The 19,319-nt window shown below is 38.6% G+C and overlaps 1 protein-coding gene across 2 annotated transcripts in view; it reads left to right on the plus strand.

Moving 5' to 3' along the window:
• Positions 1 to 19,319, plus strand: part of pde4d (phosphodiesterase 4D, cAMP-specific) — a 57,263-nt gene that overhangs the window by 2,655 nt on the left and 35,289 nt on the right. Inside the window, exon 1 of one of the 2 annotated variants that reach the window (XM_014985593.2) lies at positions 5,176 to 18,864. The exons of the other annotated variant lie outside the window; for it this stretch is intronic. Coding sequence (XP_014841079.2) covers positions 18,800 to 18,864 — 65 coding nt within the window. The 5' untranslated portion in view covers positions 5,176 to 18,799. Of the gene's footprint in view, positions 1 to 5,175; positions 18,865 to 19,319 lie in introns of those variants that run through there. 2 annotated transcript variants of the gene reach the window in all.

Raw genomic sequence — 19,319 nt, forward strand, 5'->3', positions numbered from 1 at the left:
TTTCCTGTCATTTTCTCCCACACTAAACGCTCTAGTTGATCCATAAACTCAAAGGCAGTTCAGAAAAGCAAGCAAAAGGACACCGTGGTGTTGCAATGCAACAGCACACTGCTGTTGTGGAGCGGAAGGGGAATATTTAGCTAATGTGTTTTCACACTGTTTTGCCTGTCCTGTGTTGGTTTTTCTTCCTAAGGCTGGTGCATACATACTGAGAGTAGCTGTCTTTCAGCTGTGTTGTAAACTGGGCGGGACGCGAAGCAGCCAGTGACGTCAGATGGAGGGGATATTGGGACGTGGATATTGTTTGTATTCCTAACATGGTTTTTCCAGTGAGTTGAGTTTTTGCAAAGGGTTTTCAGCCACGTGTCATTTCCTTAAACAAGTTGATGCTGTTGCTGTCTCACACAGCTGTTTTATCCTAACTGCAATAAACTTCCTTTACCTGTTATGACTGTCCATAAGCCTTGTGCTATAATTTCCTGTTATGTTTCTCCTTAGACTCACACACATCTCTTGTTAAAGAACACCATGTGATGCAAATTTCCTTTCCTGATTTGGTTGGAGCATCTGTTCATATTGCAGAGAAGGCCCATGTACAGTTTTGCCAGGTATTGGATTGAAGTCTTTACATCAAGCTGAGTAGATTGTGGCTTTAATATTTTATACGGCATTGTTTATTGAATTTTCCGGCTACTACCTACAGGGACAGACAGAAAGAGAACGAGAGCTGGCCTTGTATTATGGAAGCAGAGTGCAAGGAAACTTTTAATTCATAAACATGGAATTATTTTTATTTCAACATGCAAGTTTGCTCTTGCAGATATAACCATTAATTAAAGTCACCAATAACAACTCCAAGATCTAGTTACCATGCTGCAGATGGGTAGTTAAGGTGGGGGGTGGGAAGAGGGGGAGCTTATTATGTGAAATCGACTTTTTTGAGCTTGACATCATGTTATAATGATTTCCTCTCATCAAAAAACATGCCTGGAGTGTTGCCTTATTTTATGCGTGTTTGAGGAATCCTTGACTATCCCATGGCAGCCATTCAGAGGTGCTTAAACTCTTGCTCCCACAAACTGCCACATATGTCTGCAAAGCTCCTCCTTGGAGTTGCAGTCTCCAGCCGAGCTTCTAGATCTCCCCTCCCCTGCACCTCCACCACTCAGCTCCACCAGACTACCTCGAGCAGCAATTAGCCCCTGGTGGAACTGAGCATGTCATACAAACTACTTCTCCGTCCAACACTACTAAGGTTGTAAATGGCCTAATTTAGGAACATTGTTGTGATGACAGTCAGAAAGAGCAGGAACTTTTCAGAGACAGATGCCAAATTTCAAAGTCAAATTTCTTGTAAGTTATGTTTGATATATATACATACTTTTTTATATACAACTGGAAGTAACATAGTTACTTGATGCTGCTATAAAATGTGCCTGGAAAACATAAACATAGCTGAGTTATAATAATTTAGTCAGTCTAGTTGCAAATAACTATTCAGTCCTGTTAAAAATTTCAGAATCAAGCATTAGTCTGAAGAACTGAAGAACAGGCTCTCAGACTTTCCTTCAGACCTTGGAAAAGATTTTTTTTCTACACAGTAAATCTATTAGCCTTGTGACTTTTGGATGTGTTTGTGTGTGTGTGTGCAAGTGAAAAAAGAGCTCTCAGGAAGACTTGTATTATTCATTGCACCTTGATAATGGACCCATCCTTTACTCTCTGTCAGACCTGTGTTATTCTGTGCGGCACTAAAAGGAAAGGGGATCATAAGGATTACAGTAAGATAGGATTTATTTCAGTTTAAAGTATGCTTTTGTATATGTACTCTTCTGCTCATAAATATGCAAGGTAAAGCTTTCGAAGGCTAAAAAAAGAAACCATTGCAGGGGCTGTAAAGTTCAGATGGCCACGACAGTTGTCTCTGAAACGCGTTGCCCTCTCTGTGTCTCGACAAGCTTCACAACAGTAGAGCATTGTAGTTATTTTTATACTCAGCTTTGAATTTACTTTGTCTAAATGTGACCTTTTAAGCCACTCTAAAGCTTAAAACAGGTACACTGAAGGGAACAAAATCAAAATATTAAGGCACAAGATCCCAACTGGGTTGTTTACGTTATATTTTGTCATATCTAATTAACAAGGACTGTAGACTAGCTAAAATATATCATGCATGCCCAGTAAATGATGCAGACATTTTTAACTGAGTTCAAGATTTAAAGTTTACTTTACTTACATTTGGTTACCTTTAGTTTAAAATCTAAAGCAAAGCTAAACATGATCCTTCATTCTACTATGACTATATAATCTTTGTAACAGCTTCAGATTCATAAGCATTTGCTCCTAAAACAAATAAAAGCATTACATCAGCAAAATGACTGCTAATGTTCTTAATGCTAACTCTTAATGTTCTTTAGAGTTCCAGTACTTTACATGCTAGTACGGATAGTAGTTTGTAAACTGCTAAGTACTGGCTGATTTGAGCCAAATTTAATTAAATAGCTATTTTTAAGAATCACCATGCACAGGGGAATAAAATTAGACAAAGCATGACAACGTCTAAAAACAGAACAAAATAGCTATGATATAAGCCCTGTTGGATTTCATCTGAGAACTTGAAGACTGCTGGTCATTGTTTTATGCTCCCCATGTACACAAAGGAACATGCTTTGGGGACTCCAGTGGTTAGTTTGGAGCATGCGAATGCCAAATGGAAAGAAAAAGGCCCATTTTGGGGAAAAAAAAAACTATGTTATTTAAAGGTTTCCAACAAGCAAATGCTTTATGCTCCAATCTAAGACAAGTATCTGTTCTTGTTTTTGTATGTTTGTTCTGGCTACAGCATCTACAATAGTTTGCCAGGCAACCTTCAGTGAATTTTATAAATAAGTAATTTAAAAATAAACTACCAATTTTTTTTTTTTTACAATTCTAAACTGTATTTCAAAGAATCTCTGCTTAATGGCTTGATGTTAGGTAATATGTATAGCAGCCAGAGATGCTGTACTTGTTGCTGCTCTGTGGCCACCGACTTTCCCTGTTGGAATTCAGACTTTACAGAAATTCAGACTTTTTGTTGTATTTATAATATGGCAACTTGAAATATTTGATTTCTTAATAATAAGAAAATGCACCACTAGCCATCGGGATTAGTAGGAAAAAGAAGAAGCTCCTAATTAGCACCTAACTGTTAGCCACTCAGTGTATTCTCATTGCCATTGTCAAACCATTTGTACTTTGCCATTTGACAGCCTAAAATACTTAAATTCCTGCCAAGCAAAGTTTGGACATAGATTTTGTTTAGACTGAGTGTCGATTAGGCAGCTTATTGAGACATTTTATTTGTAGATACTTTCAAAACCACAGTACTATTTCATTTCTTAGTACAAAATAAGAGGTTCAAACATAAGTGTGCATAAAAAGATCTCCTAATAATCTATTACACAAAATTGTGTTGACATCAATTAAGTAGCTCCGTGTGAGACTGAATGCCCTTTGATAAAAGCTATCATGATGTTTTAGTCTTGCAAAGCCTCATTCTACAAGCCCCTAGACAGAGAACTGGTATTGAGTTTACAGGCTTGGTCAGACACAGGAGCAGGTTCCTTCTGTAATGCACTGATTTCATTTCATCACTACATAAATGCACAGTTTATTAGAAGGATGAAAATGGAAAGGCTGATGCTTAATAATATTAATAAAGATTCCGAGTTACTACGGTCTCCATGAATAATGCAGATGCACACTGGCTTTTAGTTATGTTGTAACAGTTCAATCCACATTCTGACACTGGGTGTTGCCTCCAGCTGAGCAATGAACAAACTGAGATGTATGATTGCCTAAACTTCATTAAACACTAACCAGAAAGGAGATGAAAAGTCTGTGTAGTAATCCACTTAAGTGTATCCAGCGCCTCAGAGAGCGGGGAGAGGGAAAAGGAGAGGCTATATTTAGAACAAAGATTGCAGATGCTCTGCTGCACGATTCCTCTCTCTTCCCATCCTCTACTATTTACTACAGTCTTGTAGCATGAGTGGATTCAGTGGAAATACGACGGTTTGGGATGCGATAATCTGCTGTATGCAAGGTGTTTAAGAACATTAGATTTCATTCGCTCTGCTTCATTTCTCCCTCACCCTTCCTTGTGTCTGGTGGCCCCAGCAGTCGCTACCTCAGATGTATTTTATCTATCAGATAACAAGACACATGGAATTTTTATCTCATTTCTTTGACGCTTCTCCCACGGTGCGTTGTCATTGATTCCAGCTCCGACGGGTTAGTCTCAGCTGGGTTTTAGATTGCTTTCCATCACTCCGACTCATTGTGTTGTAACCGAGGCAGGGATTCTAAAATGTGCTGTTTGGGGACGGCAGAGACTTCCTGTCAGTTTTCGGGAGATGCACTCATCAGTCACTGTTGTCCCTTCACTCCGTGAGCTATGAGCAAGAGTATGTGCATGTGTGGGTATGAAATACAGGTCTGCTGCTCACTTCCAGCATCAATCTCTGCCAGCCTGCTGTGCAGGGGAGATTCTGCCTTACACAGCCTTATTAAGGGTGCTAGCAATTCACCTCACCTGAAAAGGCCACGCAGTCTAACACTCCTTTCTTCTCCACACATTCCTTTTTTTAACACTTCGTTTTCTCACATTAGCCCTGCTGCTTTGCTCATGCTCACAATGAACACTGTGCTTGTACATGTTGAACAAGGTACTCGTGCACTTTACGGTGAAAATTAGACTGCAGGAACAAAACCTAACTGAAAAACTAGTAATAACTACATTCGTTTGATAGTTCAGTTTTGAGATTATCGAGTATTTTTAATCATCCCAGCATATGTACATAACCTTTTACCAGATTTTTACTAACCTTAGGAAAGTGCTTCGATATAAATGCAGTTGGTTGATTAACACACTAAAAATGGTGGGAGATTTTAGTTTTGATGCATCTTGTAAATAATAAAAAAAAAGATGCTTCAATATTTGATCTGCTGATTACGCGTCAGAGCTTATTAAGGGGAACTGAGCACCTTCCAATTTTTGGCTGACAGGTTGAGGATCTTAATTATCGTCGAAGTATATATATATATATAGATATATATATATAGATATATATATATATAGATATATATATATATCTATATATATATATATATATATATTTTTTTTTTTTTTTTTTACAACATAAGTGGGTGTCGCTGATTAATTATTAAAGCATGTAAAATGTTCACCCTTTCAAAATAATATTTGTAAGTCGCTTCAGCATTAGTAAGTCAGCAAAGAAAGCTCTTGTTGGTTTGTTTTTTCTCAAAGCATTGCAGTGTTAAATTGATTTAGAAAATACTTGAAGCATAACAGGCATGCCCCTGCTGATGTGCTTGCAGTTCAATAATCACTTCTGTTCAGATTGTAACCTTTTTTTCCCCATTAGGACCTTGATTCATTCCCTTCTTTGAACTAATAAACATTCAGCTCACCATTTCACACTTTGTTCTGCCCTCCCACTGATGGTCATTTATTTGTTCGTCCAGTGTTATTTATTTATATTTTAATTCATACGAGTAGTGAGTCAGTTATTACTGGCATGCCTATCCTTCCTCTCTGTCCCAGCCTTCTGCTTGCTTCATCATCCAATTTGTGTGTCACACGTTGCTTCTCTTGGATTTCACATTGTGTTTTCGTGCCACCTATTTACACTACAGTAGATTTCCCCTTGTTTTTCCATCTTTCTCACTTCTCATGTGTTCCATGAAACCTATCAGATGAGCTACAGTGCAGAATGAGGATTGTCCTCATTCTCTGTTATCCTCGTTTGGTGTGCCAAAAAACAAGCTTTCGCCGACCAGTGTAGTCCAAACACACGCAGCTTTTGGATCATGAAGATAACCGAGCGTATTAGGGATAACCGAGCATATTATTTTATTCAGCTGTCTGAATAAAACAAGTTAACCTTTGTGCATATTTGTCATCAAACCAGTGATGCAGCTGGCATTTAAAAATATTTACTTTGCAGTACTTATTTTTCTTGAAATCTATTAAAAGTGCATTGATTGTTTCCTCTGTGAATTGACTCAGGAGCGCACTTTAACTCTTTCAGCCACTCTTTCTTTACTTATAATTAATAAACACAAAACAGCAAGACATCAGTTTGGATGTGCTACAGCAGTGTGAATGGTACTAATGGGCATAACTATGTGGCACTATAGTTACATAACTGCCTTACTGGAGTGCATATGAAATGAACACAAGGACTTCGGTTCCAGACAAAGACCCCCAGGGGGCTTTGGGATCATTTTAAATATCAATTTCATTCCAATTTTTGTCACCTTAGTTTCCACCGTCTCTGTCTGCACAGCAGCTGCTGGGCAGGGTATTCAATCATGGTCTTATCTGCAGGACAGAGGCAACAAGATGGACAGATCAATAAGAACACAGTGTGGAAACCAGACACTGGAGGCTGGGGGGGGTTAGCTGGTGGTTCGTCTGATAGCTCGGTATAAATCGAAAGTAGGTGTTACAAGTGTTGCTGTTAATTAAAGGAGAAACTTAAAAACTTGAATGTTATATACACTTCCTTGGCACCTGCTTTGGTAAACTTGTACATTTGCTTGTTACCGCAAACATTGAATTAATCAGTCACAGGGCAGCAACACATTTAGACATCGAGATGTGGTAAAGATGACTTTAGAACGGATGTTCAGAATGGGAAGAAAGGGGATTTAAGCCACTTTAAACATGGCACATTTATTGGATAGAGCTGAGTAGCTCAGATACTTTTGGGATTTTCACGTCAATCATCTCTCAGAACGATCTGAGAAAGAAAAAATATCCATAGAGTGGCAGTTGTGCAAATAATGCCTCAACATCAGAGGAAAATGGGCAGACTGAGTTAGGATGATTGAAAGGCAACAGTAGAATATATAGATGAATATCATAAAATTATCACAACACATGGTTTCAAAATTTGTAATTACTGTACAACAATCCAGTCCAAGTGTGATGAGTACATAGATTGTGTTTTCATTGCCAAAAGGTGATCTTAATGCCTCACAACAAAATCTAAATTCTTCCTTTTTTTATTTTTTGACAGATTAAAAAATTAATAAATCGCAAACTGTCTAAAAGACCATATAGACTGGATAGTGATAAACCAAACATACACCACTTCATTAATTGAGAAATATTATTTTGCCACACCTCTCTTTTGTTAGAAATATTCCTTGCAAAAGGTATTTTACCTGTAACATATTTTTATGTTCTTGTTAACCTATTTTTATTGGTTAAAAACAAACAGTTTCTTTGTTATCTGACTAAAAAGGGATCAAATTTTCCTGACATTTATGTGTGCTGATAGAAAATCAAAAGAAACCATGAGATATTCTTACGGTGCAGCACTGTCTGTCCCCAATGTTCTGAGCCCAGATGGTTTCGGGTTCCTTCCTGTATAAAACCAAGCAGCTTCCTGTGGTTAGATGTTTTATTTCAGTTGTAAAGAAATGAAAACATGTTAAAAAAAAAAAGTAGTTCAAAGGCCAAGGCCCTGGGGTTTTCATTAAGATAAACTTTGTATGAAGGTTGTCTGTGTCACTCCCTGCTTTTTGTAAGCAGGTGAAATGGAGAGGTTGGACCTGCTTTGATTTTTTTTAAGAAGCCTCAAGTTTGAACAGCAACCCCCATCAAATGCCAATTTCTTAACAGTTTTTGACTTGTCCAAGAAATTGACTGATTCAACGCGTTATTTGCTCAGCTGTTTCCTTCTTTGTTCTGCCACCTCCCTTGTGATGCAAGTTTCAGACATGAAGCCCAGAGCATCACAAATGTAAGGGGAATTATGTCTTATAAGAAACACTGACATGACGCTGTTCATTTTCATGAGGGAATTGCTTTTGACGAAGGTGGGGATTAGGATTGCCATGATGACGACAGTGTGTACGAGGAGGCATAGAAGGAGATTTAAAAGGCTTAGGCGTGTAGAGGGTGTCCCCTCACATACACACACATACTTCACTGGATTTAGAAATATTATGGACTTTTGCTAGCTTATAACTCCAGCTTATGCTCATGCACAAAATTGGATGGTTTGACTTTGAATTTAGCCGATTCCGCTGATCGTTATTGGTTCATTCCATTTAAGTGCAGCAGATTTGATCTTTTTATGGCCGATTTTTAGTCTGCATGATTGTCCTTATCGTTGCGGCCTTACTTGACTAATCATAATTGTGATTTCCTGTCCAATACAGTAGGAAAGACTGTCACATCGCATGGTGTTGTGCACTACATAATGTGGATGGATGGACACTGAACAACTGCATTCATTAGTTGAACTAGTTGAACACACAGATATAAATACATGTTTTATCTTCGCAGTATTTTTGCATTCTTTTCGGCTTCTTGTTCTCTGAAATTGAACGGCATTGGGTTGAAAACATGCCAGCTGATTGGTTCTCAATGTTGCTCAATTTTTCTGGTTGCCTACACATTATTCTAAATCCCTCCAGCATAATGCAAATAGTGAATATGAAATAACTAAAATGATTATATTACAAGTGTGCCTAGAATATATTAAATATTCCAGCACCTCTGGTATTCTCAGTCTAGCTTGCCACATTACAGTTTACTAAGTATTACCAAAATGAACACTGTAACAGGGTTTTAATAGACTTTGCTGACTACTTCTGCAGTATTTTTTTTTCTGGCCATGCAAAGTGCAATTAAATCCTGATGAGTCTGTTGCAAGCTTCTTATTGAGGGTCAGGGGATGTCCCTCAATTAGAAGGGGGACATGCCTTCTTATTTTATGTAACGTTGGAGTATTATTCCGACGGCAATATGTTTTCAGTCAAGGCAACCTCTAATTTCTTCTGATAAAGATCATTGTGTAATGGGTCAATTTTATCAACTGATGCAATTTTCTGCTGGAAAACCCCGAGTTTGTTGATGTTAGTTTGATGTTGTCCACATACCAAAATACTGTTGCAGACTACATGCACTCTGGCATAGAAACAGTATTCGCTGATGGGTGAAGCCTTATTCAGAATAACGCTCCCTGCCTCACAGCAGAAATAGTTGAGATAGGTTTAGTCAGTATAATGAGTCAAATTTCAAGTCCTTTTCAATGCTTACAAACCCATTCAACAAAGTCGAATATCCGTTCCTGTGAGGGCACAGCATTTACTCTGTCCATCTGTCTATCCATCCATCCACCCACTCGCCCCCCAGGACGGGTCGTGGGCAGCAGCCTAAGCAAAGGCCCAGACTTCCCTCTCCCCAGCCTCTTTGGCCTGTTCCTCTGTTTCATGCCCTCATGTCAAATGTTGTTTTTTTTTTGTGTTTTTTTAAAGCATTGAATACATCAGTCGCTGTGTAATTAGTCGGTAGAATGTGTTACACTTAATGAATTGAGCTACTGAAATCGTACTTATTAAACCACATATGAGACCCCAGAATATTTCATAAAATCGCTGTGAGACTGGCACTCTCTGCATGTGTTTTGAAGAACAGCCTAATCTGGATTGCATGTTCAGGGCATTCGTTGTGCAAGGTGGCAAGGCATCCCCCTGCACACGTACTGTAAATATGTGGCCATATGCAGGTTTCACACGCCGAGCAGCCCAATGATGTCATCACAGTTTTAATGAAGGATTACTCTGACATCACAGGGACCGCTGCCAACTTAAACCTATTAACTTCACCATGTGCTTGAGGTGCACTTGAGCTGCAGCTACGTGTGCATGTGTGCGATGGAAAAGCCTCTTGGGCAAAGTGCTCAAGTCCACGACTGTCTGCTTCCTGCTTTAACGAGTTTCAGATTTTTTTTAAAAAATTACTATTTAAATATTCATTTAAATATATCGTTTAAAGTTTAGAAGCTGTCACTTTGATTAGAAAATATGATAAATACAGAAACACGTGGCTAATACATAAAGGTGATATTAAAAAAAAAAAAAAAAAGTTATCTTGCCAGAATCCAATAAACTGATTTTTAAAAGTGGAATTTCTGACAAATACATCTGGCATTTGGCTTTTAAGTAATCAGAGGTATTTCTTTAATTTTCTACTAAATATTAATATGATTTTATTCACTTTGTTTTGATTTTAGTGTTGTTAGAGAAGCAAGCAGACATGGGATTGGAAAGAGTTAAACTGTTCCAGATTAAAACCACCAAATGTCATTAAAGTAGATTATAAAGCCTTGTGCTTTCAGAGTCGATGGTGTGTGTGTGACTTCTGTTGGTGCACCACTGTTTAAACGTTAGTGGTTGTGGGATATCAACACCCTCCCGCTTACACATTTACAGCAGTTACCCGCCAGCAAGGAGAGATGTATTTCTTCTTTTGGCCCCTGGACGCCGTTTTGAACCTGGGGACACAAATCCTCAAGTCTGTGGGGGGATTTGCTTTTGTATTCCAGAACATTTCCTTTCGAGTACATTCTGTACTGAGGTGCCTCGCTAGAGTGACTATAAATTGCAGCCCTTTGGGTTTTGTTTGTGAGTAATGATCACACATAATGCTGGATTATCAAAAAATAAAATCGTCAAGCTGGTTTTGTTATTTCTCCCGTGGATCTGACTCTGAGGTCTATCCTGACACAAGTGGTTTTGTGCTGGTAGCACTGATTTCTTCATGCCGGTCACACTACATGCTTTTCTAATTCATTCAGTCCAGCATCTCTTCAGCTTTAACTCATCACGACACTCGCTCTCTTCTACTCTCGCTCTCACTCTCTCTCTGTCTCTTTGTCTTTGTATTGCCGTATTCTCAGCAATTGCAGCAAAATGTGTAAGCACTCCAAGAACACACATGTGCGCCGTGACTAAGACCTTTTGTTGGTTTGATATTCAGCTCTCCGTACTTCTCTACACTTCTCATTCTGCAGTAAAGGTGCTTTCTATTCTTCTTTGTGCTCGGCTGAGTCTATGAGACGAACAGCTTAAATCCGCTCTGTGGCCTTTGAGTCAGCGGGATGTATAAATAGAGTTCAGGTAAGTCATGGACTCTGTGCAATATTAAATGAATGTTGCTAATAACTAATTTCTTGGCCAAAACTAATGTGAAATCCTGCCCGCACAATGCTTTGCATTATCATAAACAAATTTCCCTCCACAGTCAGCCCTGATTGTATAACTTCAGTTGTTCCATCCTTGACCCTGTCATTCTCAATCTCTCATAACACAATCTTCCCCCGTGTCCTTAGCAACTGAGGGCTCATTGGTTGTAACTTCCTACCTGTCCCTTTTGAATTCTGCCATAGCAACCACATTATAAACATGAATCCAGCAGAGGGACTATGAAGACGGGCACGGAGCATGACTCTATCTGAGGAATTGCTCCTTGACATACATATTAGCAGCCCATTTTAAAGTGACAAAACTTTAAATGAGAGCAGTTCCTATTTTAAGTAAATGCAGTTTCCCTTGAATTTCAATTAGCTTTCTATTGTTCCCCCTCTTTAATCACATCACATTGGCTTATTTACATACTCAACAGACAAATATGCAATCACTGTAATCATATTCAGTGCCTGCAGAGTTGCCAAGGGCTCCGAGCCCCTAAGCAGTAGTTACTTTACCTATTTCAAATAGTTCAATGTGGTGTTTTCAAAATTAAGAATTTATAATCCTGCACACATCTATCACTCATGTAATTTGAAAAGTTGGTGCATAACCTTTCGTCTGAGCTGCTCAGTTGGTGTGAAAGGGTTTCAGTTTTCAAATCCAGTCGTTCTGCTTTCATGCCTTTAACCCTTGGGGAGTCTGAGTGACGACAGTCGCCTGGCACTGCGTCTCGGCACGTCAGTACAACCACCAATGTGTGGCCGACTCGGCAGCAGGGCAAACATAGGCGTGTGTCCCAGTCTGTGTGTTTGTGTGATGGTCTGTGTACATTTAACATGCTACGGTGAGGTTTTTTTTCTAATACTCGCTGTTTACCAACTCATGCGCCTTTGTGTGTGTGCGGTGAGCTGATGTGTTCAGATGTTCAGGAAGTATAGAGAGGGTTGTCATCATCTGTCTGAGTATCTTTGACTTTGACAGCAGTCCCTGTCCACGCAGGAGTTGTTGTCACATGCTGGCTGCTTCTGTCAGAGCTTGGAGGAGCTGGAGCTCCGAGGAGATTTGCTGCTCTGCGTGTTTGTGCAGCTGTGCTGCTCCTGGTTTGGGCTGTTGCTCACCTATACCTGAGTTTTCTCTATGGAAACGATTGCCACCTGCTGGCAGCTTAGGATGAAACTCTTCAGGATCTATCAGTTTAGGATGGACGGATGGATGCAACTGACAAATAAAACCATTTGCCATGAAGTAGTTCGGATATTGCTTGGAGAAAAAATATTCCTCCTGATCATGTATTATTACTTATACCTCTTAATTTGACAAATTTTATGCTATACATTTTCCTAATCAAAATTTAAGCATGTGATCTAAATCTGAAATGCTCTGATGTAAAACCAAATGATTCTGATATGTTTAATGGAGCTGTATTGCCCCCTGAAGGTACAAAAGAGCTATTACCGGCTCATCTGAGACGCTTCACTTCATGTATGTAAAAGCTGACTTGTTTTCTTGAGTCTTAAATATATTTTTTTAATCCTCATCATAAATCAAAAATTTAAGATGGTTTTGGTGCAGGTTTTTATTAAACATTGTGAAGAAATGAATCATCTATATGGACTAAAACAGCTAATTACCTCCTATTTAAAATTCTAGAGAAATAATTTAAAATCTTCAAAAGGATAACATCAGACAGAAAGACTGAATTACCATTAGAAGATTTAATTCAAAGAACTTTAGATAAAAAAAAAAGAATACAATATTAAACCCAAAAGAAGATTTATGAAAGTATATTATGATTTTTTTTTATTGTGGAAGCCATATCTTTTGATTTGCACCCATTGCTGTTTTATTCAATCTTTAATTAAAAAAATACATAGCATTAAATTCTTACGGTCCAATAAACTTCTAAAACGTAAATATATAACATGATCTAATTGCATTTTTTCAAAGTAGAAAAGCATTTTTTCAAAGTAGAAAAGCAATCCATCCTTCCACCTTCCATCCAAGATTTCCTAATTTTGAAATTAGAATTATTTTTAAATGCTGTTTGCTCATATTGCACCTTTTTGAAGGTCTGTTTTTTATAAAGTAACACCAAGTATAACCAGTGGATATAAGCGGGTTACTTATTCAGACTATTTGTTTGAGTAAACCTGGAGTCAGCTGCTTCCTGCCATCATTTCCAAACAGCCAAATTTGTCTTATAAGTGAGGGAAAGGTGCAGGAACTTTTTAAGATAGCAGACAATCGGTGTATTTGACTGTGACATTTGCAGAAGTGCTGGTGCTAAAACAACTGCATGCATCATAGAGCACTCTGATCACTCTGGGACATCCTCAAGAATACCAGCTGAAGGTGCTTAAAGTAGTTAAAAAGGGGTGATTTTTTAGGGGTCACCAAAAAATCAGGAGTGATAGTTTGGGCTTTCAAGATCTTGTGTGTGTGTGTGTAATTAATTTAATTTTCATACCCCTGTAACAATTATCATGCTGACAAACCCTTGTAAGCAGAAGATTCCACCGAATATGTTAACTTTGTACCAAATCTATAGTACACCACTGAATGTGATTTCTTTGTCAATACTGACTCTTAGTGGCTGTGTGAGAGGAAATCTAAATTAGTTTGCTTTGCGTCTGCACTTTGCTCCTCCCTTGTCTGCATCTTTCTCTCTCACTCTCCATATTTCTCCTTTTTTTTCTGTTTCAAGTCACACCCATTCTGATCCCTCTCTTCTCCTCCTGTCCTCACACACACACACACCTCCCTCCTATCTAGTTAGGTGGCTTTATCTATTCTTCCTCTTTTCTCTGAGCCTGCACACAAGTGCATGTGCGATATAGCTCGTTTAAGAAAAACATGAGTTTGCCTGTGAACTCGGATTATCTGTCATTGGAGAAGATAGCTCGGTACCGCCACGCCTGCTCCAATGGTTCGCCCTACGCCACGAACAAGCCCATCGACATCAAACCCCGTGCTAGGAGAGGGTATGGCTCCTCACCAAAACTATTTGCAGGAAGGTGTGTCAGTAAACAGACTTTAATCTGATTTCTATACGCTGTTAAGCTATTTCCTATAACATCCTATAACAGTCTTCAAATAACTGGCTTTGTATGTGCAGTATAGTTGGAATTGGGCTTTTGGTTGCATGTGACAAGTTGAGATTTGATAACTGAAAATAAAAGAGGAATGAGAATCGAAGAACTCACTCTTTATCGCTTTGTGCTTGTATTCTTTCTGTGCCCAAAACAGATTTGTGTGTTTGTATTACTGGTATTTATGTGCACAGTGTGTGTGTTTATGTGTGCTCCTGTCTTATCAGAAAATATGCTGATAAATAGTTCTACCTGGACAACACAGAACTGGAGCGGAGAGTTGTGTAAACGGCCGTTGCTTGGTGGCTGCAGCTCTGCAGTTTTGCTGTTTGCTTTATAAAACTCATAGTGTTGGCCTGAAGTGTAGGTCATTTTGTCCAGGGTTGTGTTTGTGTTCCTTAGTGCTTTGTGAGGAAAACAAAGTATTCTCCAAGCTTTTGATAAAGCACAGCCAAATATATAATAATTGAGAGATAAGCAGGTTCCATCAAGTGACCATGTGTTCACTAATGAGCAGAGGCCAGGCTAATCATCAGACCACTCTGTGTCCATTAAAGCTCAAAGATACATTTTAGGAGCTCATTATGCCTGTTTTTCCTTCTTCATTTCTCTATCATGTTGTCCACAGTCCCAGTAAGTGGCTGTCATTCGATGTTCCTTCTTGCCTGTTTTCTGTGTCTGACATGAATAATCACCAGTATACGCACCCGCATGGTATTTGGATGCAGCTTTATTGACAGGCGGTTCCATACATACAAATATGGATGTAACCTGGTCGATAATATTTACCAGCCATCTGTGCTGTCCCCTTTCTAAGTGCTATTTATTTCAACCTTTAATGGATATGTGTGTGTCTGGCTCTTGGAGGAGAAAAAAAAAAATCTATAACTTTCTCAATTACTCTGTTAACTTAGCCCATGTCTCTAGGTTTATAGCAATAACTAATTGGAACAGTAGGTGGCAGTAATGTATTTATGTTTTAACAAGAAAATAAACTTGTCTCTAATGCATTTTAAACTCGTTAGGTTTTACTTATTAGATTTTGTTAAATTATCTCTACACTATAATTAGCTTATAATGTGCCTAAAGTTTTTCTCAAGTTGTACATACAGTAAAGTTTAGTGAGCATGATTTAAAAATGATGTGTTATACTCGATGTTATGTGTTTCTTTTGGATTTAACATTTCAGAATTGATAAGAATTTAAGACAGGTCATTTTAAAATGCAAAAAAATATTAATATTGTCAGGTTTCTGGACACCACCTGATGGAATAAGAGATTATCTTTGCATGGCCTAAAAGCTCCAGCAAAAATATTTCATAACTGATATGAAGGAAACAATATAGAGGAGGAAAAGTCAAATCTGGTGTTCACAAGCACTTGAAATGAGATGAAGAACAATTAATGGCTAATGGCTAAGGTGTTTATTGTTCATAGCCGCATCAAATGTAAAAAAAAAAAAAAAAAAAGTTTTTTTTTCAAATGTAAAAAAAAAATAGTTGTATTTTTTACGTCATGAGGTATTTTATGGTGGATTCATCATTTCTAGAGACAATATTACATTTCGGCATGTACAAAGCGTTGATACGTCTTACAACCCTGCATCCAGCAGGTGGCAGTAAAGCAGCTTCAACGTTAAAATATGCTTTATGTGAATGTCCCTGTGTTGAAAAGTTTGAAGAGTGTTGTTTTTACTGTATTGCTTCACATTAATTGCAGATTACATGTTCAATTTAGAATTGTGCTACTAAGATTTTCGACCCCTGTTTCTGAGCTGTATTTAAAGGTAGTTGTTTGATCTTAGCAAAGCGCAGTTGCTTTTTCAGAAAACTGCTAAACTGCTCATTCAGACATATTAACATATTTATTTCCAGTCTGAAGAAAGATGAACCTGAGTTTATGAAGTTGTGTTTTTTGCTTCGTGGACCTGTTTTATCAATACCAACTATGCTTCTGACTGAGATCCGTATCAGAAACTCCACAGTATTTGCAATGTCCATGTCACAGTGGAAATTTTATTAGGTTTCTTTAAATCACTCTAAAACAACAGGCTGCCATTTTGTTCAGTTTATACCAGAGATTAGTTCTTCACAGTTGTCATTTCTTTGAGCACATGGAATTCGCAGACTGGTAATAGGATTAGTTTTCCCCTTGTCACCAATTTCTGAACTGCATCAGTCTGCCTTTCTGCACCATAAGCATTACGACTGCTTGTATAACTTACTCTTTTTAATAGGGGCCCTTTACATCTGGGCTTTTTGTGCCTGAAGCTCTGGATGTCCTTTGATTGGCCAAAGAAGAAGTAGTAAAATACACATCTACTAAAAAACTGCACCCAGATCCTGAAATATCAATTAAACTCCAAATATTTACTTTTAAACAAGCAGATTTGCGTTTTTTTTTTCTTTTGTATTTCATACAGTAAGCCCACTGCGTGAAACTTTTCTCTATCAACTCTTGAAAAAAAACAGGTCATTTGTGCAGAACTGAGCTGCTCCCTCAACAGAATCAGGCTCACTTTATTAAAGCAGTCTGAAATGTTTATGTCATCATCTGCTGTATAATGAAACATGAACCTAAGAAGGAATAACAGGTAATACAAAAGTTAAAAAAAAAAAGTCAGTGATCTTTTGCGATTCCATTTAGGTTCTTTTGGTTGTGCTATAAAGGAATAGTATCCCATTTAAGCTCAATTTCCACCAGTCAACAGTTCTCCAGTCATTTCTCTGAGCACGTGGCGTTTACAGTCTGTGGTGATGGGATTAGTTTCCCCCTTTTCACCAAACTCTGATCTACATCAGTTGCGTATGGTGCGCTGTAAGCAATACATTAGCTTGTGCAACTGACTTTATATCATCTTGAGTGGGTAACATTTAGACATTTTTTATGTGTAAACTCAATACATTAGGTCTGTTTGCGTGGACTTTCTCTTGCATGCATGAGTTTTCTTCAGTGACATTGAGTATTGTTGTCCAAATTGGCCATTATTGTGCCAGTCAGTATGGATTGCCTTGTGATGAACATGTGAAGATTGGCTCATGACTCTTGGGATAGCCACCAGTTTGGTTAATCCTGGTTCTTAATCCAAGCAGGATTATGCTGTATAAAAAAGTGATGTATGTATGGATGTGTAGTAATGGAAGTCTGCTGGCTTTTAACTACACGTTTGGAGAGGCTGTGCAGTCTGTCAATATTTGTCAAATTTCTTTCCCAGTGTAATTCTTTCCTGAGTCACTTGTGTTTGGTAGAGATGATTTCTTGGAGTCCTGTAACCACATATCCTCAAAGTAGACTCAGGCTGAATATGGAAAATTGCTTTAAAATCATTAATTGTCAAAAATACATCACAGGTGACGGCCAACACTACAAATTTTTCAAATGATGGGACTAGCCCTCTAAGAATATATGAAAAAAACAGAACCCAAGCCTGCTCTTAAGATTAGCCAAATTTCCAGACAAATTATAGTTTTGGTTGAAGATTATGAAATAGTCCTAAAATGTACTTTCTTACCCTAATTCAAAACAAAATAAATAACTGAATCTTGAAGGAGATGAGTAAGTTCATTTCTGAGTTTTCCTGCCTGCTTTTAAGGACTCTGCACACTGGAAAATGTGAAACACAAATGGCCTCGAAAATTGTGCTAAACTCTTTGTTACCTTTTCTAAGAGGCCGATCTCAGCAGAAAACAGGTGTCCTGCCTTAAACGTTTGATGGTTTTGCACTGAGACATGTTTAGCCCTGAAGAAAATACGTGTTAAAACAATTTAAAGATGGGGGATTTTGTGTTCTTGTTTTACTTCTAAATGGCTGGTCATTTCTCACCATCAACAACTATTTTATTGTTTCGTATTGTCTTTTCCTCCTGTGGTTAATCCTTAGTTTGCTTCTGCTAGCCTAGATTACTATGCTGCACAGAGTTGTTACTCTACCAAAAAAAAGGGGGGAATAAAGGACACTTGTTTTTCTATTGTAATGTAATTCACTGCTTCTGTAATGCTATCTTTGCCAAGAGTCTAAAGAACGTTGGAATGCTTGGCGCTTGGTTTTAGGTTACAGCAGTTGCCGAGTGACTGACGCATGAGATGATTGTTAAGACTGCTCACGGATAAAAGAAGGCCCGCCCTTCAGACAATTACTACTACCATAACAACCCCTCCCCACTCAGTCATTCTCAGGCAGCGGCCCAAGGGAAACGGAGGGACAGGAAGACCGTCACGTACGTCCTGAGAAACTGGAATCTTATTTCAGCCCTTCGGTGCGGGGGGAAAAAGTAAGCACATGGACTTGAAAGGGAGGCACAGAGTGAGGAAGGAGAGCAGCAGTGTGAGTGAGTGCAAGGCTGGATTAGGAAAGAGGAAGATCACATGCTGCTCTGGCATGATAGATAAGTGCAAGTGAGTGAGAGGGAGAGCCGGGTAACAAACCGACCTGCTGCCGAGCCGCCGGAGCGTCAGGAGGAGCAGCAGTGTGGAGAACTGTTTGGTCTGGACCACTCTGCTAAGCTGGGGGAAGGACGCTCCGTCCGGATCGCCTCAGACCAGCGGCGGCCGGTCAGTGGGATCCCGGTGGCTTGCTGGAAAAGGTGTCTGCGACTCTGTGCACACGAGGAGTTTACACATGTCGTCTGTGTGGATGTGGAAGGAAAAATCAGAAGATGAGTATCATTCTTAAGCCTCGGTCTCGCTCCACCAGCTCTTTGAAGAACACAGAGGGGATATGGTAAATTGATAAGAAACTTTATCTTCTAACTCTGTTTTTCTTTTCTTTTTTTTTTGTAGTTACTTTTATTCACATTCTCTTCAGCTCAGGTCTAAATGCTGTCATCCTGACCCTGTATACGTCACACTAGAGTGTTTGTGATTTTTTTCTGTGCAAGGCACTACTCATTCTTCTTTCAGAGGATGAGTTTGCCTTTGACATTACCACACACTTGCTTTGATGACCCAAGGGTTTCTTCCTCGCATCAGCAGGTGAAGCAAACTAGGTTGAGAAAAATAGAGATGCTCCAGTCAGAGTGTGGCTGACTTCTGATCTCTGTTTTTTGTAAAGACTTAACAAATCACATCCAATTTTAGCTAATTCTGATTTCTCTTCAAAAATGAAAAGAACTTTTAGTTTAGTCAGAATATTTTACTGGTATTTGTTCTGTTAGTGGTCATTGTTTTTGCTTTTGA

The sequence above is a fragment of the Poecilia mexicana genome, unplaced genomic scaffold (genome assembly GCF_051168715.1).
Source record: "Poecilia mexicana isolate PSO_F unplaced genomic scaffold, ASM5116871v1 scaffold_9, whole genome shotgun sequence".
Classification (NCBI taxonomy): domain Eukaryota; kingdom Metazoa; phylum Chordata; class Actinopteri; order Cyprinodontiformes; family Poeciliidae; genus Poecilia; species Poecilia mexicana.